Raw genomic sequence first — 24,306 nt, 5'->3', positions numbered from 1 at the left:
CCCCAGCTGCCCAGCTCCTGATGGATGAGCTCTCCAGGAGCGGTGAAAAGGCTCTGCTGACTTTTGGGGAGGGAATGTTTTTGTGAATGGATCATGACACAACCATGGCCTGATTACCGAGCTGAGCAGCTCCCTCCACCCCCCCAAAAGCCATGTGTTAGCTGCGTCTGTCACTGCTTAGCTGTCACAGTACAGTCTGGGACAATGCTCCAGTTTTCCCAGGGGATTCTCAGCAGAAAAGAGCACACTAGAAAGACATACAACGTCAGAGCATGAGGCACAGTCTCCCAGGAGAGATGAAGGCAGAGGAGGGGGAATGACAGGCCATGGGGAGCTGCTGGGAGATGCTAGCACAGGCCTTTAGCAAGGGAACAGCAACTTCACAGCCCAGGGCTGCTCATTCCCTGTTATCCTGCTGCCTGGGGGCTGGACCACTGACTTGCACTACTGACTAACCAGACAAAATAAATAACAGGGAGGAGGAGAGGAAACCTTGTCCTGTACAGCCTGGACCCACCCTCCTCTTCCCTCTGCTCAGCAGAAGAGAGAGCTCTCTGCTCCCTTCCTCTTCTCTCAGTGCACTCCAGCGGGCAGAGACAGACCGAGCCTGGCCCCAACTAACCAGAGATAGCAACGAGGTCTGCACACATGAGACATGACAGCATCCTCCCTCTGTTTTTCCTTTTTTTTTTTTTTTTATGTAGCAAATCCAGCAAAGCCCCAAGCTCTTGCTCACATGCTGTTGTTTTTGCAAGTGATTTTATTTTAAAACCGGAACTCGAGTTCTCCATTTGTTTAACAAGTCCCCCCTCCCCTTTCTTTTTTTAAATAAAATTAATTTATTCTACACAACAGTAAACTCTTCCAGACTCTTCCCTATTTACAAATTAACATTTTTTGCTTGCAGATCATTGCTTCCCCCTCCTTTTCCTATCCTGTGACACAGAAAGTGAGAAACAAAGCCAATATCTGAAGGTCTGTAAGGCAGTCCTCCCATCCAGCCTTCTGGATCCCACCCTTGGAGCCTCAGGGAAGAACCAGTGACCATGTCTGTATCAGATCTGGAGATCTCCCCTCATCCACCATGTGTTAAACCCATGAACCCAGAGCACCCAGCCTCTCCCTGCTCCTCTGAGCTGTGTTTTAGCGGGGCTGAGGAAGGAGAAATATCCTCAACAGAGCAAACTGCTCCTGCTGCCCTCTGAAGGGCCGTGTGTTTGGGGAGAAGCTGGCATTTGCTCCAGGAATGGGATCCACCAGGCCTCATATCATACATCCATGGGCCAAAAAGGCAGCTCTCACATCACAGAAGACACCTCCCCTGTCCTCTTGAAGCAGGAGGCACACGTGAGTCAAGCACTGGGGACATGCTTTGCTAGCTCAGGAAAGAAGGCACCTAATAAATAAAAATTTGGCCAAACCCAATTCCACGCAAATTCAAGGCTTTTTGTTTTGTTTTGTTTTTTTTTTTTTTTTGAGGTTGTGGCTTGGCTTGTACCTCTTTTAACTAAGTGGTAACTTCTATCTGGGTATGGTGGGGTCTGCTCTACCTGGAGACCTGTCCAGACACTCCAAAGGCACCTGGCTCAGGTCCTGTGAGCACTGTCACTCCTGTCACTGCCACACCAGGAGTCCTGGTGCTCGGTAAGACAAGCTGTGTCAGCCAAACCAAGGGGGACATGCAAACACTTTGTCTGCAAGCAAAGCTGCCCTTCCCAGCCCCCACAGGCACAAACCCTGGCTTATAAAAACATCCTCAGGGCTTCCATGACCTCTTGGAAAAGAATCAATGTAGTGTTTTTATCCCTGGGAGCCCAGCCAAGCAGGAATACCTGCTTTTACCTGCAAGGCAAAGCTGTCTCTCACCTCTGGACACAAGCCCTGGCCTCTGCCTGACCCCTCAAGACATCCCAAATAACCAAAAACTGATGTAAAGAGGTATTTTTTCAAGGTTTGCCTTGAGCAGTGGAAAATATTGCCCAGCTGTGGCAGAGAGCAGGCAGAAGGCTGATGCCCTTGTGGAGAGCTTAAGTTTTGAAAAATCAAGGACGAGAGGGAGGAAGAAAGGGTTATCCAGGGATTCTCTGTTGGTACAGCAAAGAGAGAAAGGAAACAAAGGAACAGAAAAGGCAGGACAGCAGGAAAACCCTTCCTTGAATGCCATACATTAAGCTCTGGACAAAAACCTTCTTCTGTCAGAGTCTAGGAAACACATGCCCCAGAGGGAGCCCAAAAGCCAGCCCAGATAAACCCTCAGGCCTCTGCAGCAGCGCCCTCTCAGTGATCCACATGTTCAAGAAGAGTCTCTTCATGGAGATCTGACATTTCCATGCTCATCCCAAAATGCCAGAGTCCGTCAGCAGCTGGTTTGCAGGGCGATGGTGCCAGAAGGATGTTGGCCATGCTGAGCTCTCGCCCCAGTGGGGACATGCCAAGGTGCTTTGGAGGATGGAGCCTGTCACAGCTGTGGGTGCCATCCCACAATGATCACACCCAGGGGGAGATGCAGGGAGCCCAGCTCGGCCCTGGGAGAGCTCTTGGTCCAGAGGGAAGAAGAGGCTGCAAGCTCTAAAATGGCACTGACTCTTTCAGCCTCCCATACCCCCAGCACTGCCCCAACCCTGGGGTTGGTGCCAGGTCCAGCTGGGACATTGCCCACTGCTGACACAGCTCCCCAAAGCAGCAGGGAGCGAGGAGGATGTCCCAGCTGGGTCGCTGGTGGTGGCAGGAGGAGGTGGCGAGGCCGGTGCAGCGGTGAGGGGCACAGCTGCCCTGCTCCCCCCACCATCCAGCCCCCAGCACAGGGGGCTCAGTAGAAGGAGTACTGGTTTTCCACCGCCCGGGTCCGGCTCCGGGCGCTGTCAGCCTCGTGGTAGTCCTCGGCACTGGCGGCTGGAGGCTCCGGCTGGCGTTCGGCGCTGTCGCTGCGGCTCCGGGGGCCCAGGGCACCCTCCAGGCGGTGGTAGGGTGCGGGGACAGGGACAGTGGGGGCCACAGCCACCCCCTCAGCAGGTGGTGGCACTGGCGGGCCCGTGGGTGCTGTGCTGCAGAAGTAGTGTGGAGGTGGCACGTCGACCCGGCAGCTTGGTGGCTGTGACACGAGGGGTGGTGGGGGGCCGGTGTCTGCAAGGGAAACAGGAGCTTGACCCCTCCTGTGCTGTCTGCGGGCTCAGCCCCCTCTCTCTCCCTCCCTGTACCTTCCCACACCCCCTCTCCATATCCTTGACCCTGTTCTCCAACCCTCCTCCCCGCTCTCTCCCAGCACAGCGGGACACTCCGAGCCTTGCAGACCTCTCTGCTGCTCTCCTGCCAGAGCCAGGGGACAGGGGGTCACGCCAACACAGCCCTGCCTTCAGCAGGTGACACCCAGCCTGGCACATCTCCAGAGGCATCAGCAGGGCACTGCTTTAGGGAGGGAATCCCCTGGATCTGTCCCACACAAGATCCCAGCCCTGCCCAGCCCAGGCACCTACCAGGCTGCGGGCTCTGGGCCACCACGTAGCTGCGGAGGGTGATGTCGGCGGCGCCGCCCGACTCCAGCGGGATGGGGTGTGTGTGGAAGTGGCGCAGCATGTCAAAGATGGTCTGGAACCAGAGGTGCTGCACGTGGCACTGCCCGCTCTCGTTCAGCGACAGGCGCAGGTGCTGCAAGTGCAGGGGGCAGGGGGTGAGCTGGGGGTCATGAGGGTGAGACCCACCCTTGCAATCTGCAGAAGCCACCTCCATCAGCCAAGAGAGGCTTGCTCCTAACAGGATTGTTGTGTTCACCCTGCTGCAGGGTGTTTCCTGTAAAACCCCACTTGCTGCAGCCTCAGGAGAAGTTTGACCCCTCTTAGGGATGAATACCATAAAGAAACACACAGAAAAGGGTGTCTGGTTACAAGCAGGGGCAGCCGAAGCTCTGATCCCGGGGTCACAGACAGACTGGGGAAGTCTCTAGCCCACCTGAACTGCTTCCTGCAAGGTGACAAAAACAGGCAATCTCTGCTAGAAAAGAGACCCAGCTAACAAGTGCTCGTGGTTGGTTTTTCATAGTGCATCTGTGTGCTTCAGAACACAGAACAGACAAGGAGAGGGCAGGGGAAGGTGTGCCAGGCTACATGAGCCCCCATGGGGTATTTATCCATATGCTCATGTGACTGATCCAGTTGGGAAAGTGTAGAAGGGGCTGGTCAGGATGCAAAGGGGTCTTGGGGCACAAGGACAGGTGGCCCTGAGGGATGCCCTGCTGGGGTTTGGGGTCAGAGCTGCTGCATTTGGGGTCACCCACAGAGCAAGAAGGAACCTGAGGTGTTGGACAGGGCTGGTACTAACACTGACAGAGAAGCAGAGGACACCCACCTTGGCTTTGCCCTGGAAGTTGAAGGTCAGCACGTACTCCCCCGGCCGTGTCTCGCTCTGCCGGATGACGAACAATCCGTGACTGCGGGCGCCCCCGAAGAGCACCAGCTGGGCTGCCTTGATCCGTGACAGAGTCCCGTGGAACCAGGGGAAGTCAGACAGGTTGATCTCAGCTTCAGCCTCACTGTCCTCCCCTGCCCGCAGGGACAGCAGGTTTTTAGGGAGCACCCGAACATCACCCCCTCTCCTCCTGCCCCCTCCTCCTCTCCCTCTGGGCACCCTCCAGAGTGAGATGCTGGGGCTGCATCCTGCATCCCAGTACCTGTGAGATGCCCACCAGCGGTGGGGGAGGATTCCAGCGTCTGCAGGAAGCTTTCCAGTGGGACGTGGGTGAGGAGCTCCCCCAGGGAGTCCCTGCCCCGGCCCTGGGGCACGGGGACAGCGGTGGCCACGGCAGTGTTGTGACCACTGGGCAGGGCACATCTGTCTGGTGGCCTGGGTGCCTCTGGAAGGGAAATTGCAGAGGGATGAGTTTGTGGCTCAGCTTCACCCACCCTTACTGGGCAAAGCTGGGGGTTGTCCTGCTCTGCAGGTGACTGTGTTGGATACTCCTGGATCTTAGAGACACCTGAGGCCTAGGTTATGGCTCTGAGGGACTCCCAGACTTTCCCAGATGTTCCTTACCATCATTCAGGAACTCGCAGCTGGATGAGGTTGTCCTGCCTGGCAGACAGGCTCCCTGTGCACAGGACACCAGCTCAATGTCATCCCCACTGTCCCTGGAGGAGAGCACAGACAGAGACACACACATGTGGCACCTCTACTCACTGGCATGGAATGGGGACTCAGCCAAACAAAATTCCAGTGGGATCCAATAACACATCCTATTGCTCCTGAATTCCTCTCAAGGGGTTGCCATTGCACCAAGAGCACTGAAAGGCACAGCAGCCACCAAACATGACTTTTGGGTGTGAGAAACCAGCATGGGAGAAATTAAACCCTTGAAAGCCCACACAGTTTTCATGCCGGTCAGTTCCAGCTGCAGGATTTTGCTGCAGCCTTGTGGGTTTGGAAGGAAAGCTGTTACCTTGACTCTCAGTGCTTTGCTCTGCACCCACACACCCTCCCAGCACCAACTTCCACCCGAGGACGCTTTCACTTTCCCCCTCTGCAAAGGGAATTACCCACCCACGGGGATTACATCCCTAAAAGACATAAAACACTAAGTGAGGAGGCCTGGAGCAGGACAGCAAGTGGGAATAGAGCCAGGGAGCCACTCAGAGCATCCCTGTTGCTGGCCCTCCCCGTGCACTTCAGCACCCTTCTTGCACAAGCTTCCAACTTGCTCCACATCCTATTTTTATCCCAGCCACCAGCAAGAGTCCAGAGCTGCCCACAGCACTTGGCTGCTCTTGCTTCACACGGGCCACGTGGGCACAGGCAGCGGGGAAGCGGCTGCGTCGGTGGCAACAGCTCCCTGTGAGCTGCTGAGTTATTTAGTGGCCAGTAAATGAATCAGCCATTGGGAATCATTCAGCTGCAGCCAGTTAAAAACAAGAAGGGAGGAAGGAAACCAAAACCAACACTGCTCTGCAGAAAAGCCGTCGCTGGGCGCTCACGCAGCGGCTCCAGCACGCAGCCCTTGGCAAAAGCATCGGGAGCTGATTGAGAATTCGCTCTTGGCACCGAGCGTGTGTGTCGGTGTATTAAACAGCTCATTATTATTTGCTCTGGAGTTCATTATTATTTGCTTTGCAGTCACGTCCGGAGGCCAGAGCGGGACGGTGCTGGGTGCTAAGCAAACAGAAAGGGCTGGGAGGCTGCCAGGGGCAGAGAGAGGGGCTGGCGCGGGGATGCCGGCAGCTCCTGCGGTGGCTCGAGGGCAGCACGGCCGTGGTGCTCAACTCCAGCTGGAAAACCAGCACTGAAACATGGACTGAGGAAAAAAAGGCCTTTTCCCAGCCTCACATCAGCAGCTCAACCCCAGCAGTGCTTCTTGAGTTGCAGAATCACAGAATGGTGTGGGTTGGAAGGGAATTTAAAGCTCATCTCATTCCACCCCCTTACCACGGGCAGGGACACCTTCCCTTATCCCAGGTTGTTCCAAACCCTGTCCTGGCATTGGATGCTTCCAGGGATGGGGCAATCACAGCTTTTCTGGGCAATCCATGCCAATGAATTACAGATTTCAGAAAACACCAAAAGGAGCAAAGATCTGGAGTGCACCAGTGCATCCTCTCTGTGAGATGCAGCCTCCATGGTGACCAAATGCCTCTCTCTAGCAGAAGGGGGCAAAGGCAGCCTGGAGGGAGCAGGAGCCTCTCCAAGCCTCTGTTCTACGTTTGCTTGATGTTTTCACTGCTACAAGCGTGGGCACCTGGTTTTTCCAAAACTCTGCCAAGAAAGGCAAAGCCAGGGTTTCCCCTGAGGCTGGGCCTGTCTAAGCCAGCTGAAGGGCAGCAGCACCAGGCACACAAACCTCCCCAACACAACTTGCTGCACGTGCTGATGAAACAGCAGATGAGAAGTTTTGGCTGAGTTATGACTCCAATGACAACACTGATGCCACTGTGAGAGAAATACAAATAAATCAGTTCAACCAGCAGAATCTTAAATATATTGTGGATGCTAAGCTGGAAAAAGACACAGTAAATAGCTCAAATATGGTATAAAAGCTTCAGAAGGTGGGTGTTAGGAACTTCCTGCTTTGAGGCTCTGTTCCCAGGTCAGCTGCCTCTGCCAGGCTGAGGGGATGTGGGGCAGAGAAGGGTGGACAGGTGGCCAGTGCTCTGCACCCTTGGCAGACACAGGCTGCTAACTACCTCCAGAACCTCTGCTGGTGTGAGTTGGGCACTTCCTGTGACAACCCAAGCAGCAAAAATTGCATCTGGGTAACAGCCTGTGCTCAGGCAGCACAGCTTGGCCCCACAGAGCCCCTTCCCCAGCAATCCTTACCCAGGGTCGATGCAGTCCTGGATATCGGCCACCCACGAGTGCTTCTGCAGGGAGTCGATGGTCTCCAGGATGTACTCGGCCCCATTCTCCACCTGCAGGCCATGTGGGATGGATGGAGTCAGCTGTGCTGGGGTGCTGGCCCCCAACCCTGAGGCAAAACACACCCCACATCCCAGCCAGACCCCTGAACAGCACCTCAGCTGAGCAGGAGAGCATCAGTGTCCCACCCCATCCCAGCACAGGAGTTCCAAGGGCTGACCCACAGAGATGCATCCAAGATGAACCCCTGACCAAATCTGGAGCTCAAAGGAAAACCCCACCCCACTGTTATCAGCAAATACAAGTTTTTTTACAAGGTTTTTACAACCTCCATGGAAAAAACACACCTGGCTGGCAGCATTGGGGTACATGGCACTGTGCCCAAGCACAGACAGCACTCCTCACTCCTGGGGCACCTCTGTGTCCCCCCAAAACTAGCTCTGCATAGGTATAGCAGAAGCCACACTGCTCTATGCTCCAAAACCCTGGAGTTTTAAACATCTCCTCCATTGTCTTTTCTGCCTACTGGTCCATAAGGCTTCTGACTTCTGATTGCAACAGAATGGGAGAGAAACTCCCTTTCACAGGAAAAAGAAAAAGAAAATAAAATAAAAATTAGGATGCAGAAGAGCCTCCAAACTGTCCAGCCCAAAGGAGCTGTGCCTCTCCGGGGCCAGGCAGAAGCTCCACATCAGTGGACTCAGATGCCATGGGATGGTGTGTGCCTCTGGCAGGTTTCCCTGCATCCCTCATGGAGCCTTAAACATTGTGTTCCTGAGGTGGCAGAGCAGCCCTGACTCCAGGAGGGTGTCGCATTGCCAGCTGAGACAACCTCCAAGCAAATTCAATTAATCACAAACAACTGAATCACCGTCCTGAAAATAAGCAGGGAGGGCAGGGAGCAGAGCCCTGGCTGGGGCTGAGCAGTGGCCTGGACCCTGTCCTGAGCAGAGGTGAAGGGGAGTAGCAAAGATCCCCCTCCCCAGTTCGTTTAACTTAAGGATCTTCTCTGGCTTTTTGAGGGCAAGGCATGAAGCTGACGTGGGAGATGGGGCTGCTCACTCATGCAGAGCATGACAGCAAGCAAAGCACGTGCAGGGTCTGGGTATTTTGCAAGCACCTGCTTGTGCAATGGAAAAAACTGCATGTGCTTGGTGTCTGATGGGCTCTGGGGACACGCTGACTGCTCATTTTTAGGCAGTCTGGAAGAAACTATTTCAGTGTGGCCTCTCTAAACGAGGCAGGGGCTTTTCCACCCATCATAACCTGTGTGTTGCGTGTGAAGGTTGAGACTGGGCTCCACATCACATGGGAAGGGAAACCACAGCACCCAGCTTGCCCACCTCCTCTGCAAGTCCAGCCAGCAAAGGGGGAATGGGAGAGCAGAAAGATGCCCCAGTGAGAAGGACCTGGGCAGAAAATGAGCCACAAATAACAGTGGATGTGAGAAAACGGGAACAGCATCCTGTGCCAACAGCTGGGAGGGGAGAGCAAAGCCTGGATGGGGTGGCTCCATGCTGTGCTTGCTGCCTCAGCTCACTCAAAGGATCGACTGTGATCAATTCCCCTGTGGCAGGGTGAGAGCCAGGATAGGGCAGGAGCAGGAGGTACCTGGTAAAGCAGGTATTTTCCAGCTGGCAGGGTTTGGAGCATTCCAGAAGGGCATTAAAGGAATGGCTGAAGGAGTCACCAAGCTGTTAGCAGTGGGAGTGAACATGTCTAGCTTCAGAAGATGGGAAGAAGGCAAGTGCAGAATTTTCCTTCAGAAGTTTCCATCAGCAACCAGAGAAACCAACCCTCACAGGCACCTAGGAGGCATCCCAGAACTGAAAGCTCCCAGAAGGGATCTGTCATCACTAAGCCCATCTGCTCATGCTCGTGACAGCCCCAGGGATAGGGAGAAGCAGCAGCACATCCTGGGTGTTGCTTTGGACACTGATGTGACATATTTGAGGTGGGGCTTGTAAGGGGGTCTAGAAAATGTGACAAGTAGTTGATAAGCCACATTCCAAGAGCAGAGATTGGTGGCTGATGGGTTATCATGGCCAGTGGTCAAAGCTGAGGGATGTGCTCCCCATCAAAGGCTCTCTGTGTGTGCTCCTCAGTGATGAGGACAAAAGAATGCAAGGATACCTGATCAATTCATGGATGACATCACACTGCAAGTGTGTTGGAGGATCAGGCAAGAATTCAAATGAACTTGTCAAAGCTGAAGTGGAAGAAAAAGCTGAAACCAGCCTCCAGCTCAAGGACAGGGTGAGCCCTGGGCTCACAGCGATCGCCGTGGGTGTGCAGGCTGGGGAACCGTGACTGGGGAGCAGTTCTGCAAAAATCATCCCAGAGTTACACCAGCCCACAGGCTGCGTGTGAGTCAACACCATCATCGTCGTGCCATGAGGAAAGCAACTGCATCAGCTTGGGCTGGACAGAGAGGAAGAGGAAAGGAGAAGCAATCCTTCTGCTCTGGGCCATGTACACTTTGGGGTGTTAAATCTCCAGAGCCTGCAAGGAAAGCAAGGAGGACCTTGGGCTGGTCAGTCTGGAAGACAGAAGACACTTGAGGTTGGCCTTTGAGGCACAGCAAACAACAGCTGAAAGAGCCTCTGTGCCCATGGTGGACACTGACCACTGCTGAGGCTGAAGAGCAAGAAGCCCTTGGGGGAAAGGAGAAGCTGTGTGACCTTGACAAGGAGCTGGATTCGATGGAAAGAAATTTCCCCTGGGAATGCGTGCTGGGGCCAGGTGGATTTAGAGCTTTCACAAAGCCAGGCTCAGTTTCCCCCCTCTTTTCCTTTCATAGTTTTCAAGCAGGTTCATTCAGCTGGGAGGCCTGGCCTCTCTGCTCTGCTGTGCCACATGCTCTTGGGGAGAGGCATCAAGGAGAGCTGTTTGTTGAGAAGAGGCTCAAAATCCAGAGGTCCATCTTCATCGTGGTGTCCAAGACCCTGCAAAATGCAGCCCTGATTTGCCATGACAGGCTGTTGTCTTCCAGCAGAGCAAAAGGCAGCACTGAGCTAATAAATACATAATATGGAAAATTCTGAAGGAAGAGACTTTTACTACTCTCTGCTCATGCCTGGCTGATCCCCAGGGTCTTACTGGCCACACAGAGCTGTTCCCATGGAATCACTAAGGCTGGAAAAGACCTCCAAGATCATCAAGTCCAACCTTTGACCAGATGCCACCTCATCAACCAGACCACAACACTAAGGACCATCACATTGTGACAATGAAACAGCCACCACACGTCACCGATGAGGGACAGCAGCAGCCACAAAACCACAAGCAGCTGCACCAAGGACCATTTTCCCTTGCAGGTTGTCTCAGGTCACTGATTTATCCCATCTCCTGGAAACACTGAGAAGCCAAACCCCACGGTGAAAGCCAAACAGCTTGATCCCAAAACACCCCTAGTGTCAGCTGGGGTCACAGGGATCCTGTGGGGAGCATTCATGCTGTTGGCAAGGATCCCTTTGGGGACTGAGCCTCCTGCAGTGCAGGGTGCAGGTGCAAAGGGCGTTCCTGTAGGGATCCACACCCTGCCCTCACCTTTAGGACGAAGGTGTTGTCTTTGTCAGGCATCTCCAGGGGCATGGTGGTGCGTACCTCGATGATGGCTGAAAGAGGGATGCTCACCTTGGGTTTGGAAGCCTGAGAAAACAAAAAAAAAACCCAAAGAAAATAAATTAAAAGAAATCAATGAATTAAAAAAAAAAAAAAAAAAGGTCACTCAATTGAATCAAACTGTCCCTGGGGACAATGCAGCAGAGCTCTCAGAGGCAAGATCAGCTCAGCCTGTGTGGTTATTACAGGGAAGGGATAAACAGCATTGATTTCCCTCCTGTGCCTGATAACTCTGAGCTCTGTGAATTAAACCAAGAGGAGGCCCAGTGGAAGACAGGGAGGTGCTTTTAACTGCCAAGCCATCCTCCTTGCTCCAGCACAGGCTGATGTGCCAGCTCTGCCAACACCACTTAATTTCTCTCCATTTTCAACCCTCTCCCGATGGAGAGAGCTGTGCTGTCTGACGGGGGATGCTGCCCATGCGGAAACACAGCCCCAGTTCTCCAGCACAGGAGCAGCATTTCAACCAAGCAGTTCCAACACAGCAGCCTCAGCCATGCAGGGAATTTTAATTACATTAAAATAAAGAAAAATTAATTTCCCCCAGGGCCCCTGGCACCCGCTGTAGCCTCGGTGGGGAGGCAAGACCCGGTGCCTCCCACTCCAAGTGTTTGCTGAGCAACAAATTCCCCAGATATTTGTTTTAATTATAACAAATCCCCACAAAGGAGCTCGCAGAGCTACTCTCCAGGGCTGGTCCCCTCCAGGGCTCTGGGATTTGGAGCATTGCAGCTGCAGGAAGCAGAGATGAGATTCAGTCACCAAAACCTGTGCCTGGTGCCTTGGGTGCAGTGGGTGGGATGAGGCCAGCAAGGAGCTCCTGGCTGCAAGTTACCAATAACGGGCTCAGTTCCCATTTTTATTGGGAAACAAAAATAAATAAATCCAAGACAGAACAGAAACTGCTTTCTCCCTTGCAGGATGTTTCGTTTTTGCCAGTCCCAGAGCCCCAGTTCTGCCTGCAGACACGTCTCAGCCGTGCAAGGCTCTGCCCATCCCTGGGGAATTTTTCCATCTTGGTGTTTGCACAGGAGAAGGTCAGAAAGGAAGCGGCAGCTGCTTCGGAAGGAAAGGAAACAAGGTGATAATTCACCCCTGAGCCAGAGAAGGGTCTCAGAATCACAGAATGGTTTGGATTGGAAGGGACCTTAAAGATCATCTCATTCCAACCCCCTCCTCTCCAGGAGAGTTCTTCCCTTTAAAGGTTTAAAGACATGGCCATAGTTTTTTGTGGGGTCTATGGAAAAACAAAACTGTGGGCTGCTGCAGCAAAAAGCAGTTTTCTTCCAGCTGTGCCAGACTGGTGCCACTTTTACATTCGCCAGATGGAAGGCAAGATGGGATGAGAGGAGAAAACTGTAAACCAAAGTGGGGTGTGATTATAACAGAAGAGCAGACAATGTTCATAAAAGTTGCCATAAAATAATTTCAAAATTGATTTTTAGAGGCAAATCAAGATACACTAAAAAAGGAATCCCTCTATGAGCTCTCTCTTAAATGCTTTAAGAGCAGCAGTTGTTCCATTTTAACCCAAGTTTATTTTCTCTTCGGTGCAGCTGATATGCCAGGCTTCATCAGATGCTCCATCCACAGAATTATGGAATGGGTTGGGTTGGAAGGAATCCTGTTCCACCCCCTGCCATGAACAGGACACCTTCCATTGTCCCAGGCTGCTCCAAGCCCCATCCAACCTAGCCTTGGACACTTCCAGAGATCCAGGTGCAGCCAGAGCTTCTGTGGGCAGCCTGTGCCAGGGCCTCCTCACCCTCACAGGGCAGAATTTCTTCCCAATGTCCCACCTATCCCTATTTAAAGCCATTCCACCTTGTCCCATGATTCCATGCCTTTGTTAGATATTCCTCTCCAGCTCTTCCATAGGCTGCCTTGTGGGCACCTTGGACATGGGGCTGTTTCCTTCCAGCCAGGCCCCATTCCTGGGCTGGGGAAGCCCCCAGTCCAGCCCAGCCCAGAGTAATGCCCACCATCCCTACCCATGCTGAGCTCCAGAGAGATGCACTTGAGTCTAAACTCATGTTTTAGATTTTCTCAAAAGGTGAGAGGCACAGACCAACACCAACAGTGCAAGGTTCATCCTGGCCTGCAGGCTGGATGGGTTTCAAGCACATTTTCTCATCCATTCTCACCTCAGCCACACAGCACAAGATCTCCCTCTGCACCAGAACTGGATTTCAGCCCAGCTCAGTTTGGAAACAAAAAAAAAAGCCCCAAGCAAAGCCCAACTGCTGCTTGAATTTCTCATAAAAACAACGCTGGACAAAAGCCAAGCCTTACCTTTGGAGGGACATAGAACTCCAGCAGGAACCTCTCTCCTTCCACCTTCACCGCTTTCCGGAGCAGGAGGCGGCACTTCTGCCACTGCGAGCTGCCCACACAGTTCGTGTCATCGGCCACCATGTAGCGCAGCGTCCCCTCCCTCTGGATGTCCACCAGCTCCACCTTGGACGAGGGCACCTTGGACAGGCGCAGCTTGTGTGTCCATTTCTCCCGAGGGTCCCCAGGCTCCTTGCCCCCGGCCGGCCACGGCTCCCTCTCGGCTCTGCGGCCGCCCAGAGCAGCCTCGGCGCCCGGCTCCGGAGAGGATTTGCGGTGCCACATCTCCTTCATCCCATCCACCACGCACAGGCTCATGTTCCTCAGCGAGAAGCCCTTCTTGAACTTGGGCTTGGCGGCAGCGTGGATGGAGACGTCCTCTGAGCTGCGGGACTGCCCGTAGGAGGAGACCTTGTGAGCCTGCACCTGCTGGGCTGGGGTCAGGTAGCGGCTGGCGCCCAGTGGGGCGTCCATGCTGTCCAGAGACTCCGTGGATGTCTCCTCCTTCCTCGGGGTGACCTCCCGCCCGTAGGGGACGTGGCAGTTCTGCAGCCCCACGAAGGGCACGATGTTGTACTTGGTGGGCGAGTCAGACACGAACACCCGGCTGACCTCCAGGCTGAAGATGTCCAAGAAGTTGGCGGTGAAATGGTGGGAGAAGGAGGTCTCTGCCCCGGGGGTGTCGTAGTGGGGGTTCTCCTTCAGGAACTGGCAGAACTTCTGGGCGAAGTCCACGGCGGCTGCCTGGGCGTGCAGCTTGCAGAACTCCCTCCAGTCGGGGAGCGGGGAGGAGGGCTCCTGGCACAGGGCATCGCCGTTCATGGCTGCCCCATTCCACCTGCCGGCGGGCTGCGGGACAAGAACACGGCCTGAGAGTGGCACGGACAACCCATCCTGTCCCCCAAAAACAGGGACATGGACAACTTACCCTGCATCCCCAAATGGGGGTATGGACATGGACAACAACCCTGACCCCCAAAACGGGGGTCACCCCTTGCCCTGATGCCAGAGCTGATCTGCAGTTCCAGTGCGAAGGAAAATGCTGTGGGAAGGTGTCTGTGTGTCGCTCTCCCTCCACCTCATCCACTAGGAAAAAATCTTGGCCCTGGCAGCAGCCATAAATTGTACTTATTTTACGATTATGACCATGCAAAAGCATTATTGATTTCTCATGAAACCACTAAGGAGTCCCTGAGCAGAGGAGCCCAGGGGGATTTGCCTGCAGGATTCCTCTCACTCTGTGTCTGCCTGGGCATGGCACAGCTCTCCGTAGGGGGAGGAAGAACTGGGAAGTATCCACCCAGGACAGCACCCTCCTCTCTGTACTCAGCAGTTGGTCCTTCTCTTTCTCCAGTTCCTTTGCCTTGGCCCTCATCCTTTGCCACATCAATTTTGGGATTTTGCCCTCCCCGCTGAGCATCAGCTACCAGATAACCCAGGACAGGTCCTCAGCAGAAGCCAGTGAGTAGGCTGGGTACAGGGGGAAAAGGAACAGAAGCCAGACCCAGGAGCACACCAGAAATTGATGGGAGCTGCAGACTAGCCCTGTGAACCCTTGGGAGAAGCACCACTTTTCCCAGCCTCCACACTGGTCCTTCTCTCAGTGACTGTGGGACTGGCAGGGCATGTGCACAGTCCAGCTTGGTGCTCATACTGCACTTGCCAAACCTCTGCCTGGCTCTGGGCAGCATGAACAGCCTCCTCAGGAGGCCCCAGCAGTGACTGCATCTCAAAAATCACCTCCCAGTGCCAAAACTGCTCATGGCTGCTGGTGCTGGTGGGCCTTGGCTGGAGCACTGCTGAGCCCATGACCCCAAAGACCTGCTCCCTGTGTCCAGACACCTCTCCTTCCTCCACTCCAAAGGCAGCACTTTGGCAAATCCACCTGAGCTGGCTCAAACACCGAGCCCAAGGGTGCCTGTGGCTGCCCTGCTCCAGGCAGGGATTGTGCCTGTGGGATCCAGTTCTGGAAGGGCAGGACAGTTCCCCCGGGTTTTGCTGTTCTCCATTCACAGAGCAGCTCTTTCCCTGGATTTTGCTGCTCTCCATTCACAGAGCAGCTCTTTTGCTGGCGAGGGATTACTCCTGCTAATAAATCACGCGCCGTATCCCGCCGGCAGCTCACACGGCCGGTAATTAATTACTGCTCGGATGAACGGCACAAGCCACGGGATTGGGGCGGGCACTGGGGACTGGCATAAACTGCTCCTTATCCTCCAGACCCCAACCATGTCAGTGCCCAGACCCCAGGAGGAACGAGCCCTGAAGGCTGTGATTCAGAGCAGCTCCAGCCAGGAGCCGGTTGCCAAATCCCCAGCACATCCCCATGGAGATGAGTTCTCTGGGAGCATCTCCATCCCAGGAAATGGCTCTCAAGCTCCCCAAACAGGGAGAAACCCACACAGGAAACAAAATCTCAACAGAAATACCATACATGTGGCTTTTTCCCACCTTTAAGGCAGGGATGCTGCTCAGTGCCCTGGCTGTGCCAAGGAGGCACTGAGGACAGGTTACACATGGACCTGCACTGGCTCCTCACATCCCACAACAGCAGCAGAGCTCCATCCCCTGCAGAAATCCCTGGCAAAGCTCTCCCCAGCATCACAGGGCTTTCCCAGAGACCTGAGCAGCGAGCCATGCCAGCTGGGAAAAAACCCATCCCTGCAGTTTAGAAGCAGTGTCTGAATTTCCCCAAGAGACATCAGCAAAGCAGCAGAAAATGCAAAGCTGTTTGTTACCCGCCCAGCAAATGAAATTCCTAATTATCCATCCATCACCAAGCAGAGGGTTTAAAGACTCTGCCCTTTGAATTGAAAATTCACAACCCAATTCTCTGCCATGGCCTGAGAGCTGCCCTGGCACCAAGCCACGGGCCAGGAGTATTTGGGCTCGGGGAGAAAAGGGAGATGGAAAAGGAGTCTCCTGCTGCCAATCCAAGCAGTCACAGCAAGAGCAAGGGAGAGGGAAAGGGTGCTAAGGGAAAGAGCAGGAAGGGGCTTGTGGGGGGAAGAGAAAGCCTCTCAGAGATGGGTTTATTTGTATCAGCCCAGGGGCTTTACTGGTTTCCCTCCCTTGAATTTGGGAGAAAACACAGCTCCACATCCCTCTCTCCAGGAGGAACTGGTGCTCAGGGCCTGCCTGCCTGAAAGCAAGGGATGGCAAGCTAACAGACACTGAGAGGTTAAGGGGGGGGGAAAAAAGAGAAGAAGGAAAAAAAGGCACTTCAAAAAAGATAAAGCCCCAAACAAAAAGCCTCAAGGAGATCCAGGCACGGCAGCCGGGCTGAGGCTCCGAGACACTCACGCAGAGGCATCACAGCATCTTCCTTTCATCTGCATGGGGATGACAGACTTTAAAAGGCCAATGTATAAAAATGAAGCCTAGAGGAGAGACAGCTGGCAGGTCTGAGGAGGCGGCGGCGGGGATTACGAACCCTGTGCCGCATATCCAAGCCACCCTGCCCAGAGCACAGCCAGGAGCCCCCGGCCAGGATCCAACAGCACAGCCTGGGAGTCAGTGGGGCGGTTTAAAGGCAGCCCCTGGGACTGCAGAGCCATCCCCGCCCCTGATTCACCTGATTTCTGCAGGAAGCAGGCTCCCAATTATCTGTGTAGATTTACCTTTAATCTGGCTGCCTGCACTCCCCTCCATACCAACAGCTCTGCCCCACTTCTTGAAATAACTTATCATGCCACAGACAGCATCCCCGGGCAGAGCGGTGGAAGCGGAGACGAAAATAAGCTCACGATGAAAATAAGCAGCAAATCTGCAATTGCTTTTTGGAAAGGGCCATCCCCTGCCAGCCCAAGGGTTGCAGCATGCTCCAGGCACCTTTCTAAGGAGTCAGATCCCTTTGGAAGTGCCATCAGCCCACTCCAGAACTGGCTCAGGGGACACAGTCTTGAGTCCCTGGCCTGGGTGACACAAGAGGACAGGAAAATAAATATATAAAGTGGGGTGGTTGTCATGAAGAAGCCATGGGGTGGCAACCACAGCATCAGACTGGTGACAGGCTCCCAACCCCCCTGCACGAGTCCCCAAACTTGTCCCAGAGCAGAGCCGTGCCTGCTGCCTCTGTCATTTGGGAAACTGAGTCAAGATTTAAGAAGAGAAGATAAAAATAAAGAACTTCTGGGGTTTGCCAAGTGGAAACCCAGGCTGGGATGGCAGGTGAGAAACAGCTGCTGGCAGTGATTTGGGACACCTCTCCCACCAAGTTTGTGGACACACAGAGAATAATCTGAAAGTCAAAGCAAAGCTACTGACCTCAAGAAGAAATGAAATTTAAACTGTCAGCAGAAGCGCAGGAGACCATAAAAAAACAACTCGCCCGGTGAAGCAGGAGTCAGGGAGCAACAACAAAGCCACTGGGATTTGCTGAACCAGAGGCGTGGGGAGGAACCAGCATCTAATGAGGTGTTAATAACCCGAATGCGCAAGGCCGGTCATGGGATGGCCAGCACAGCCTGCCCAGCGCAGCCTGCCCAGCGCTGCCTCTGATGGCTTTATTTAAGGAAACAACCCTAATAAAGAGATGTTTCCCTTCCGCCCGGCGCAGCCAGGCTGGGACAAAGTGATCCGAAACTCAGTGGGGAAAAGCACTTTCTGGTGGAGGTTGAATCCCTCCATCCCTGCATCCCTCCACCTGTGTGGGAAAACTGCCAGAGAGCAACGGGAAAGGCAAATGCAGAGCAGGAGGGCGTGCAGCAAAACCCTGGCTCCTGGGGAAGGAGATCCCAGCCCAGCCCCGGCTGTCCCAGTCCTGCAAGGCTGCTCGGTTTCCAGCAAGATCGATGCCACTCAAAACCCCAGCTGGTCATCGCGATCCCATGGGAATGACACGAGGAAACCCAGGCACCTGCTCCCCCAGAAAAGCGCCTGACCTAAGCGTGCCGTGCCAGAGGAGATCCCCGAGTCACGAGCAGGTCGCAGAGCAAGGCGATACCCCCGGCCCCCCCGAGCTGATGCTCCTGGCACACAGCGAGCTCCCGAGGGAGACGGAGAGCAGCGAAAGGGGCTGGCTGCAGGGAGAGAAGCAGGGACATCATCCCCGCTCCTACTGAGCGAGCACAACGGGATGAGGGATGCGTGGGAGCTGATCTCCCCCTCATTCCACAGCTGGCACCTGAAGCGTGTCACCAAGTGACCTCCCTTTGTCGCCTCGAGGACCCTTCCTAGCCCTAGAGCTGTGACTGCAGGCAGAGGCTGAGCTGAGGAAGAGAAAACCAACAAAACAAAAGCAGAAGTCACCTGCCTTGTGCCTTTCACACCCCCCCGGACCCCCGGCCACAGCCCTGGGCTGGGAGAAGCTGATTGCTCCCCATGCTCCTCAGTACTCCGTGTACTATTTATACCATTGTGCTCTTAAATCAGACTGCTTCTCTGAACCAGATAGAAATGGAAACATTCTTTGTTCCTCTCATTTACTGGCCATCACACTAAAATATTAATTGAACAGCATTTTGGCCTCAAATTTTATAGTCAAACCACCTCCCTCCAACCAATCCCTCAGCAGGAGCTTGCTTTATCCCTGCCCAGATGCACCTCAGGGTCCACCTGCAGCTTAGAAAACATTTTTCTGGAGTGAAAAGACTCCTTGTGCCTTTTTCTGCTGCGCTGTGAGGGGCCCCACTGGCCAGCCCTGCTCTCAAAACAGATGACCCAAAGCACTCAGCAGTGCTGGGTGGCCAGGACAAGGTTTTGGGGTGCAGGTGCTGGTGGGACACATCTTCAGATGAGAAAATGGGCAAGAAATGAACCTTTCCTCCTCTTGCACATAAGGGTGTCCCCACAGCTCTGTGTGATATCCTGATTCCAGCCCCACAGGAAACAATGCTCCTCAAAGATGGACCCATGAAAGCTCCCCAGCAAAACCTGAGATTTTCTCCATTTCCCACTATTCTGACCACAGGGTTGTTCCTCTCCCTCCTCTCCAAAATCCCCTGCAGAGGATGTTGTACCTCCTGTGCTGACAGCTGCTGGAAAATAAAGACAAGTTCACAGATAAGATCCACTGGATCTTAGATAATCTTTTCCCTGAGTAATTCCATCCAGCTTGCAGGGAGCCACTCTGCCAGCCCATGCACGGGGCCAGAGCATCACCCAAGCCACTCAACCCTGGTTGGGGTAGCTGCTGGTTTTTTGGGGCCTGGGGAACACCTCAGCCATGGGGAACAGGGTCCCCAGGCTGCAGTGACAACGATCAGCAAAGCTTTGGTGCATCTGGGCATCGTGAATGCAGCTTGGGGCTTGGAGGCTGTGTCTGGGAATAAAGCAGAGACACCCCCTCAATGCCCCAAAGGAAAAACTATTGGAAAAAATAAATGAATGTTAAAAACCCAGAGCTTTAGGTGAAGGAGGACAAAGGCTGTTGTCCATTCCCCCTCACTTGGATGCCACCTCACGTGCCTGTCTCCAGCCAGAGAGCTTCCCACAGAGAACTACCCAGTCCAAAGTCTATTTTTAACCACCACAATAGCAGAGCCTCCCCCGAGGAGCAGCAGAAGCCCTGTCCCCAACCAAGCAATCTCACATTTCCCTCGCTAAGCCTCGACTTCCTTCCGCCCCTCAGCCCACAACAAAAACCTTCTCCTCCTCCTCCTCTCACCTTCCCATCCTTGGGAAACTATTTGCACATCCATCCCTCCAGGCTGGTGTGCTGTGGGTGCAGTGTCCTGCACACCTGTTACACATTAACCACTGACCTGGTACCTGTGGGCAGACCCTTCCTGGACTCAGAAATACCAAACAACAGGAGATACATCTGCTCTGCCCCCTCCCCTGGATGCACCCAAAATTCTGGGGATTCAAAGAAAAAGCCCTGCAACATCAACACAACTGCACTTCCCAAAGCAAGTGCAAACTCTATAAAAAGAGATTATTCTTGCCCTGGGGAAATGCCATGGAGGAGCTCTTTGGATGTTTTTGGGGAGAGAGCTGAGTGGATGCTCAACAAAGCCAACCCTGATGGATCCAGCACAGTTATCACTGGGGATCCCCCATCATTAGGTCAGAGAAACCCCTGTGATTGTTTTTCAATTACAGCACATAATAAACATGAGATAAAGTTACACAGTTCTGTAGGAAATTTTCTTATTATATTTTTTTTACGTTGCAGATCTAATTCCCCACACGCATCACTGTCTCATACCCGCCTGCAAACAGCCTTAAACTGCTGCCTAATGGTATCTGAGCTGGGGAAATTCAATTCTACCCAGCGCCTCACCCAGGACTGCTACAATCACTGCTAATTGCTTAAGTGGTGTATTAAGCAAAATAAAAATTCCAGTGGGCTTTGAACCACCACCCCCCCCCCAACCAGATGATGCCAAAACACCCTGTTACAGCTGCCAACCCTGGCTGGAGATCCAACCTCAAATATCCTTTTTCTCTTCACTGTGCAGGGATGCTCCTGGGCAGGCAGAGCTTTCGTACCCAGCATGGCCATGACCGCCCCAGAGGGATTCACAGGCTGTGTCCAACTTTGCCATCCCTCTTGCCAGGGTTCTGGGGTGCCACTGCAGCCCCTCTTGTGGTCCAAATGCTGCCAGGATCCAGTGGAGCAGGGCACAGACATCTTCCCACTGGGACCATGGGGTGGATGCATGCTGGGTCCCTCTCCTGTCCCCCACCTGTGGGTGTGGATGGATGTGGGGCTCCAGTCAAATCTCATCCCAAACCCAGACCCTGCATGAGAGCAAACAGATTCTCCAAGCCCTTCTGGTTCTCCCTTTAGCAAAAATCAGGTGTGGGATGCAGTTTTCCCTTTCAGCGTGTTCTCAACTCCTCTCCACTCTGAAGGAGCCAGGTGGGATGGGATTGAATTTCTGGGAGCACACCTCAGGGCAGGGCCCCCAGGTTCCCTCTGCTTGAACAAGGAAGGGATCTCTGAGCCAGGGACAAGCCTCCAACCTTTAACCCACCACCTCACTGGCATCCATGGGCACGGAAAGCAGCTGAGGTCAAGTGAGGGCACCCACAGGCAGGAGGGGAATGATGCAGGAACCCCAGGGCTGGAAGCACAGCCCTGGGGCATCCCAGCCAGCCTGAGTCAGCAGGGCCAGCAGATGTGCAACCATCATCTCATTTCTCTGCTTCTGCTGGGAAGAAGAGGAGGAGGAAGAGGAAAGGCATTAGCCAGCAACATCCTCATCTTTTGGAGACGGGTGTTCTACCTCCAAGGAGGAAGGACAAGAGGATGCTGGACAAGACCATGCTGCCATGAGGGTGCTCACAGTCCACGAGAAAAGGGGACAGATCTGATAGCCCAGAGGATCAGCCAGAAGAGGCAGTCAAGCAGCCACTGCAGCCGTGAACCAACCAAGGAACTCACATGGGAGGAAGGAGGTGATTTTAACCCCAAAGCCTTGACCAGACAGGGACTGACTCGCCCTCCTTGATGGCACAGGGGGTCTGGTCACTGAGCTGGGTGAGACACCACACAGGGCAGGCAAACCTGTGCACTCCCCAAGCTGGAGCAGAGGGGATTATGCAGCTTCTCTAGGAAACACTCAGTGGTAGCCCTGGGCTCCTCTGATGTGTTACAGTGATGGTGAGACACTGGGAAATAGCACTGAAGGACACAGAGGGAAGGTCCAAGGGCACTTGCCATCCCATCTGAGCAGGTCTCCTGGCAGCACACACCCACCTGTCTGTACAAATGTGCCCTCCCTCCAAGGAAGAGGGGCTGAGCATTTTGGGAGAGCCTGTGTGGTTTAGGAGGATGATTCCTATATAGAAAGGCATCCCCAGATGTACACGATTCCTCTCCACTCTCCCAACAAACCAAACCAAAAATCCTCATGGGGGGGAGTTCTGAGTAATCACTGAATCGTTTAGTTTGGAAAAGATATCCAAGATCACCCATTCCAACCATCCCCCAGCACTGCCTGGGACACCACTAACCCATGTCCCCAAATGCCACATCCACACGTGTTAAATCCTCCAGGGATGGTGACTCCACCACTGCCCTAGGAAGCCTGACAACCCTTTCAGCAAAGAGATTTTTCCTAATATCCAACTAAACCTCCCCTGGCATAACTTGATGCCATTTCCTCTTGTCTAATCAACTGTACCTAGCTACAACTTCCTTCCAGGCAGTTGTAGAAAGCGAGAAGGTTCCCCCCTGAGCCTCCTTTCCTCCAGGCTGAGCACCCCCAGCTCCTCCTCATCCTCTCTAAGACCCAGGAGCGGGGCCCGCGGGGGATTTTGGGCAGGGTGCTGGGGGGACAGAGAGATTTTTACCTCCTTTCCCGTTCCAGTTCACAAGATCCCCGAAGCACTGTCAGCGTGGCTCTTGCAGGTCAAACGCATAACTTCAACCGATCAATTTCCACACTGGAAGGAAGTACCAGATCGACTTGGAGGGAGGGACCTGGAAGGCAAAGGTTTAGGCTGTCAAGCCCTGGAGCCAGAGCAATATCCCCAGGCACATCTCACCTCCCCCAAGCCACAGTCCTGCTGGGCTCCGGCCTGACTTCACCAAAGCCACAAACAAGCAGAAGGGCCGGGCAGAAAGTCCCCCCGAGCCTCCCGAGGCCTTTCCCGCGGTGCTTCCCAGGCTTAGCGGGGCTGGGGAAGCTCGGGAGCCGCCGCTGCCCCACGGCTGTCCCCGGGGCCCCGCAGGCACCGGGGCTGCCGAGCCCTGAGGGGCCTCCGCCATCCCTCCGCAGCACCCCTCGTGCAAACCCGGGCACACAATACTGACTGGAAGGAAAGAAGGGAGCATCCATGCGGGGGCTGCGTGCTGCCTGTGCCCCCCAGCCACGGGGGGAACCAACCCACGGCTGCGGCCCCGGGTAAAACCCCCTCCCCCGGGCAGTCCCTCACGGCCGGAGCCCGGTCCCCGGAGCAGCCCCCGGGCCCGGGGGGGCCCCCAGGGCCGGGGGAGCCCGAGCCATCGCTGCAGCCCCGCTCCCCAGAGACAGCAGCCCCCGCTGCCCGGGCCCAGCCGGGTCTGCCCCATCACGGCCCCCGCGGGGCCCGGGGCCGCCCCGAGAGGCGGCGATGCTCACCGAGAACCGGAGCAGGGGGGGGTGACCCAGCCGGGGGGGCGGCGGCGGCGGCCCCGGCCCCGCCGTGCGAGGGGAGGGGGCGGCTGGGGAACCCTCCCGAATGCACCGCGCCGCAGCGGCGGGGGGCGGGACCCCCCCGGGGGGGGGGTCTCCGCTGCTGAACGGGGGGGGGGGAGATAACCGGGAATGAAGGGCCCTCCCCGCCCGCCGGTACCGGTACCGGAGGATGCGCTCACCCGGCCCCGCTGTCTGCTGGTGGCTCGGCTCGGCTCGGCTCGGCTCGGCTCGGCTCGGCTCGGCTCGGCTCGGCTCGGCTCGGCTCGGCTCGGCTCGGCTCGGCTCGGCTCGGCTCGGCTCGGCTCGGCCCCGCCGCCCCCCGCCCGGCGCTCCGGGATGGGGACCCCGGCCACACCGAGCCCACCACGGGCTGCCGGGTCTGCGGGAGCGCCCCCAGTCACAGCAGGCACCCCGAATCCTCCTGCGGCTCCCCAGATCCTCAGGAAGAGCCCTTCATCCTCGGACGGGCTGCCCAACCCTCACGGGGGCACCGCAAATCCGTGGGCAGCACCCTAAATTTTCAATGTGCCAAGTCTTCAGGCCCCCCAAGAGCATCACGGGGCACCGCTGTGCTTGGAAGAGGGGCTGCAGCCTTTCTCACGCCATCCATCACCCACCGTTTGTCCCAGGGGAGGGGATTGGGGTGATCTTTCCCCCTGCCCCACATCCCCGGGGGGCACAAGGCCGGGTGCTGTGACCGGAGTGTCTCCGGGGGGAACTGGGGGGTCTGGACCCGCTGCCTGCCTTTGTCATCCTGCTGATGAATTCCGGGGCCCATCCCAGAGCATTTTTCCTCCCAGGGGATTCAGGACAGACCGAACCCCAGGACAGGGTGGGTCAGGATGGATCAAGCTCCAGGACAAGAGGGACTGAAGCCCAGAGAGGTTTAAGGGATGGAGTTGGGGGTCACACTCACCTTGCTCAGCCCTCCCACCCTCCCCATGGC

The 24,306-nt window shown here is 55.1% G+C and overlaps 1 protein-coding gene across 2 annotated transcripts; it reads right to left on the bottom strand.

Annotated features, from left to right (window-relative positions):
• Positions 1–742: 742 nt before the first annotated feature.
• On the bottom strand, positions 743–23,627 carry SH2B2 (SH2B adaptor protein 2). 2 transcript variants are annotated; one of them, XM_015647005.1, is made up of 10 exons: positions 23,540–23,627; positions 22,534–22,663; positions 13,252–14,139; positions 10,885–10,986; positions 7,297–7,388; positions 5,026–5,120; positions 4,664–4,846; positions 4,342–4,535; positions 3,474–3,645; positions 743–3,123 (listed from the first exon to the last, which is right to left on the bottom strand). In XM_015647005.1, exons 3-10 carry the CDS (start codon positions 14,110–14,112, stop codon positions 2,810–2,812), a joined length of 2,013 nt encoding a protein of 670 aa, XP_015502491.1. In that variant the 5' UTR covers positions 14,113–14,139; positions 22,534–22,663; positions 23,540–23,627; the 3' UTR covers positions 743–2,809. The 2 variants fall into 2 exon arrangements, with proteins under 2 accessions (XP_015502491.1, XP_015502492.1); XM_015647006.3 differs by lacking the exon at positions 23,540–23,627 and adding an exon at positions 23,304–23,396.
• Positions 23,628–24,306: the final 679 nt, after the last annotated feature.

This window comes from Parus major, chromosome 19 (genome assembly GCF_001522545.3).
Source record: "Parus major isolate Abel chromosome 19, Parus_major1.1, whole genome shotgun sequence".
NCBI classification, from domain to species: domain Eukaryota; kingdom Metazoa; phylum Chordata; class Aves; order Passeriformes; family Paridae; genus Parus; species Parus major.
This window is presented reverse-complemented; position numbering and strand designations above follow the sequence as displayed.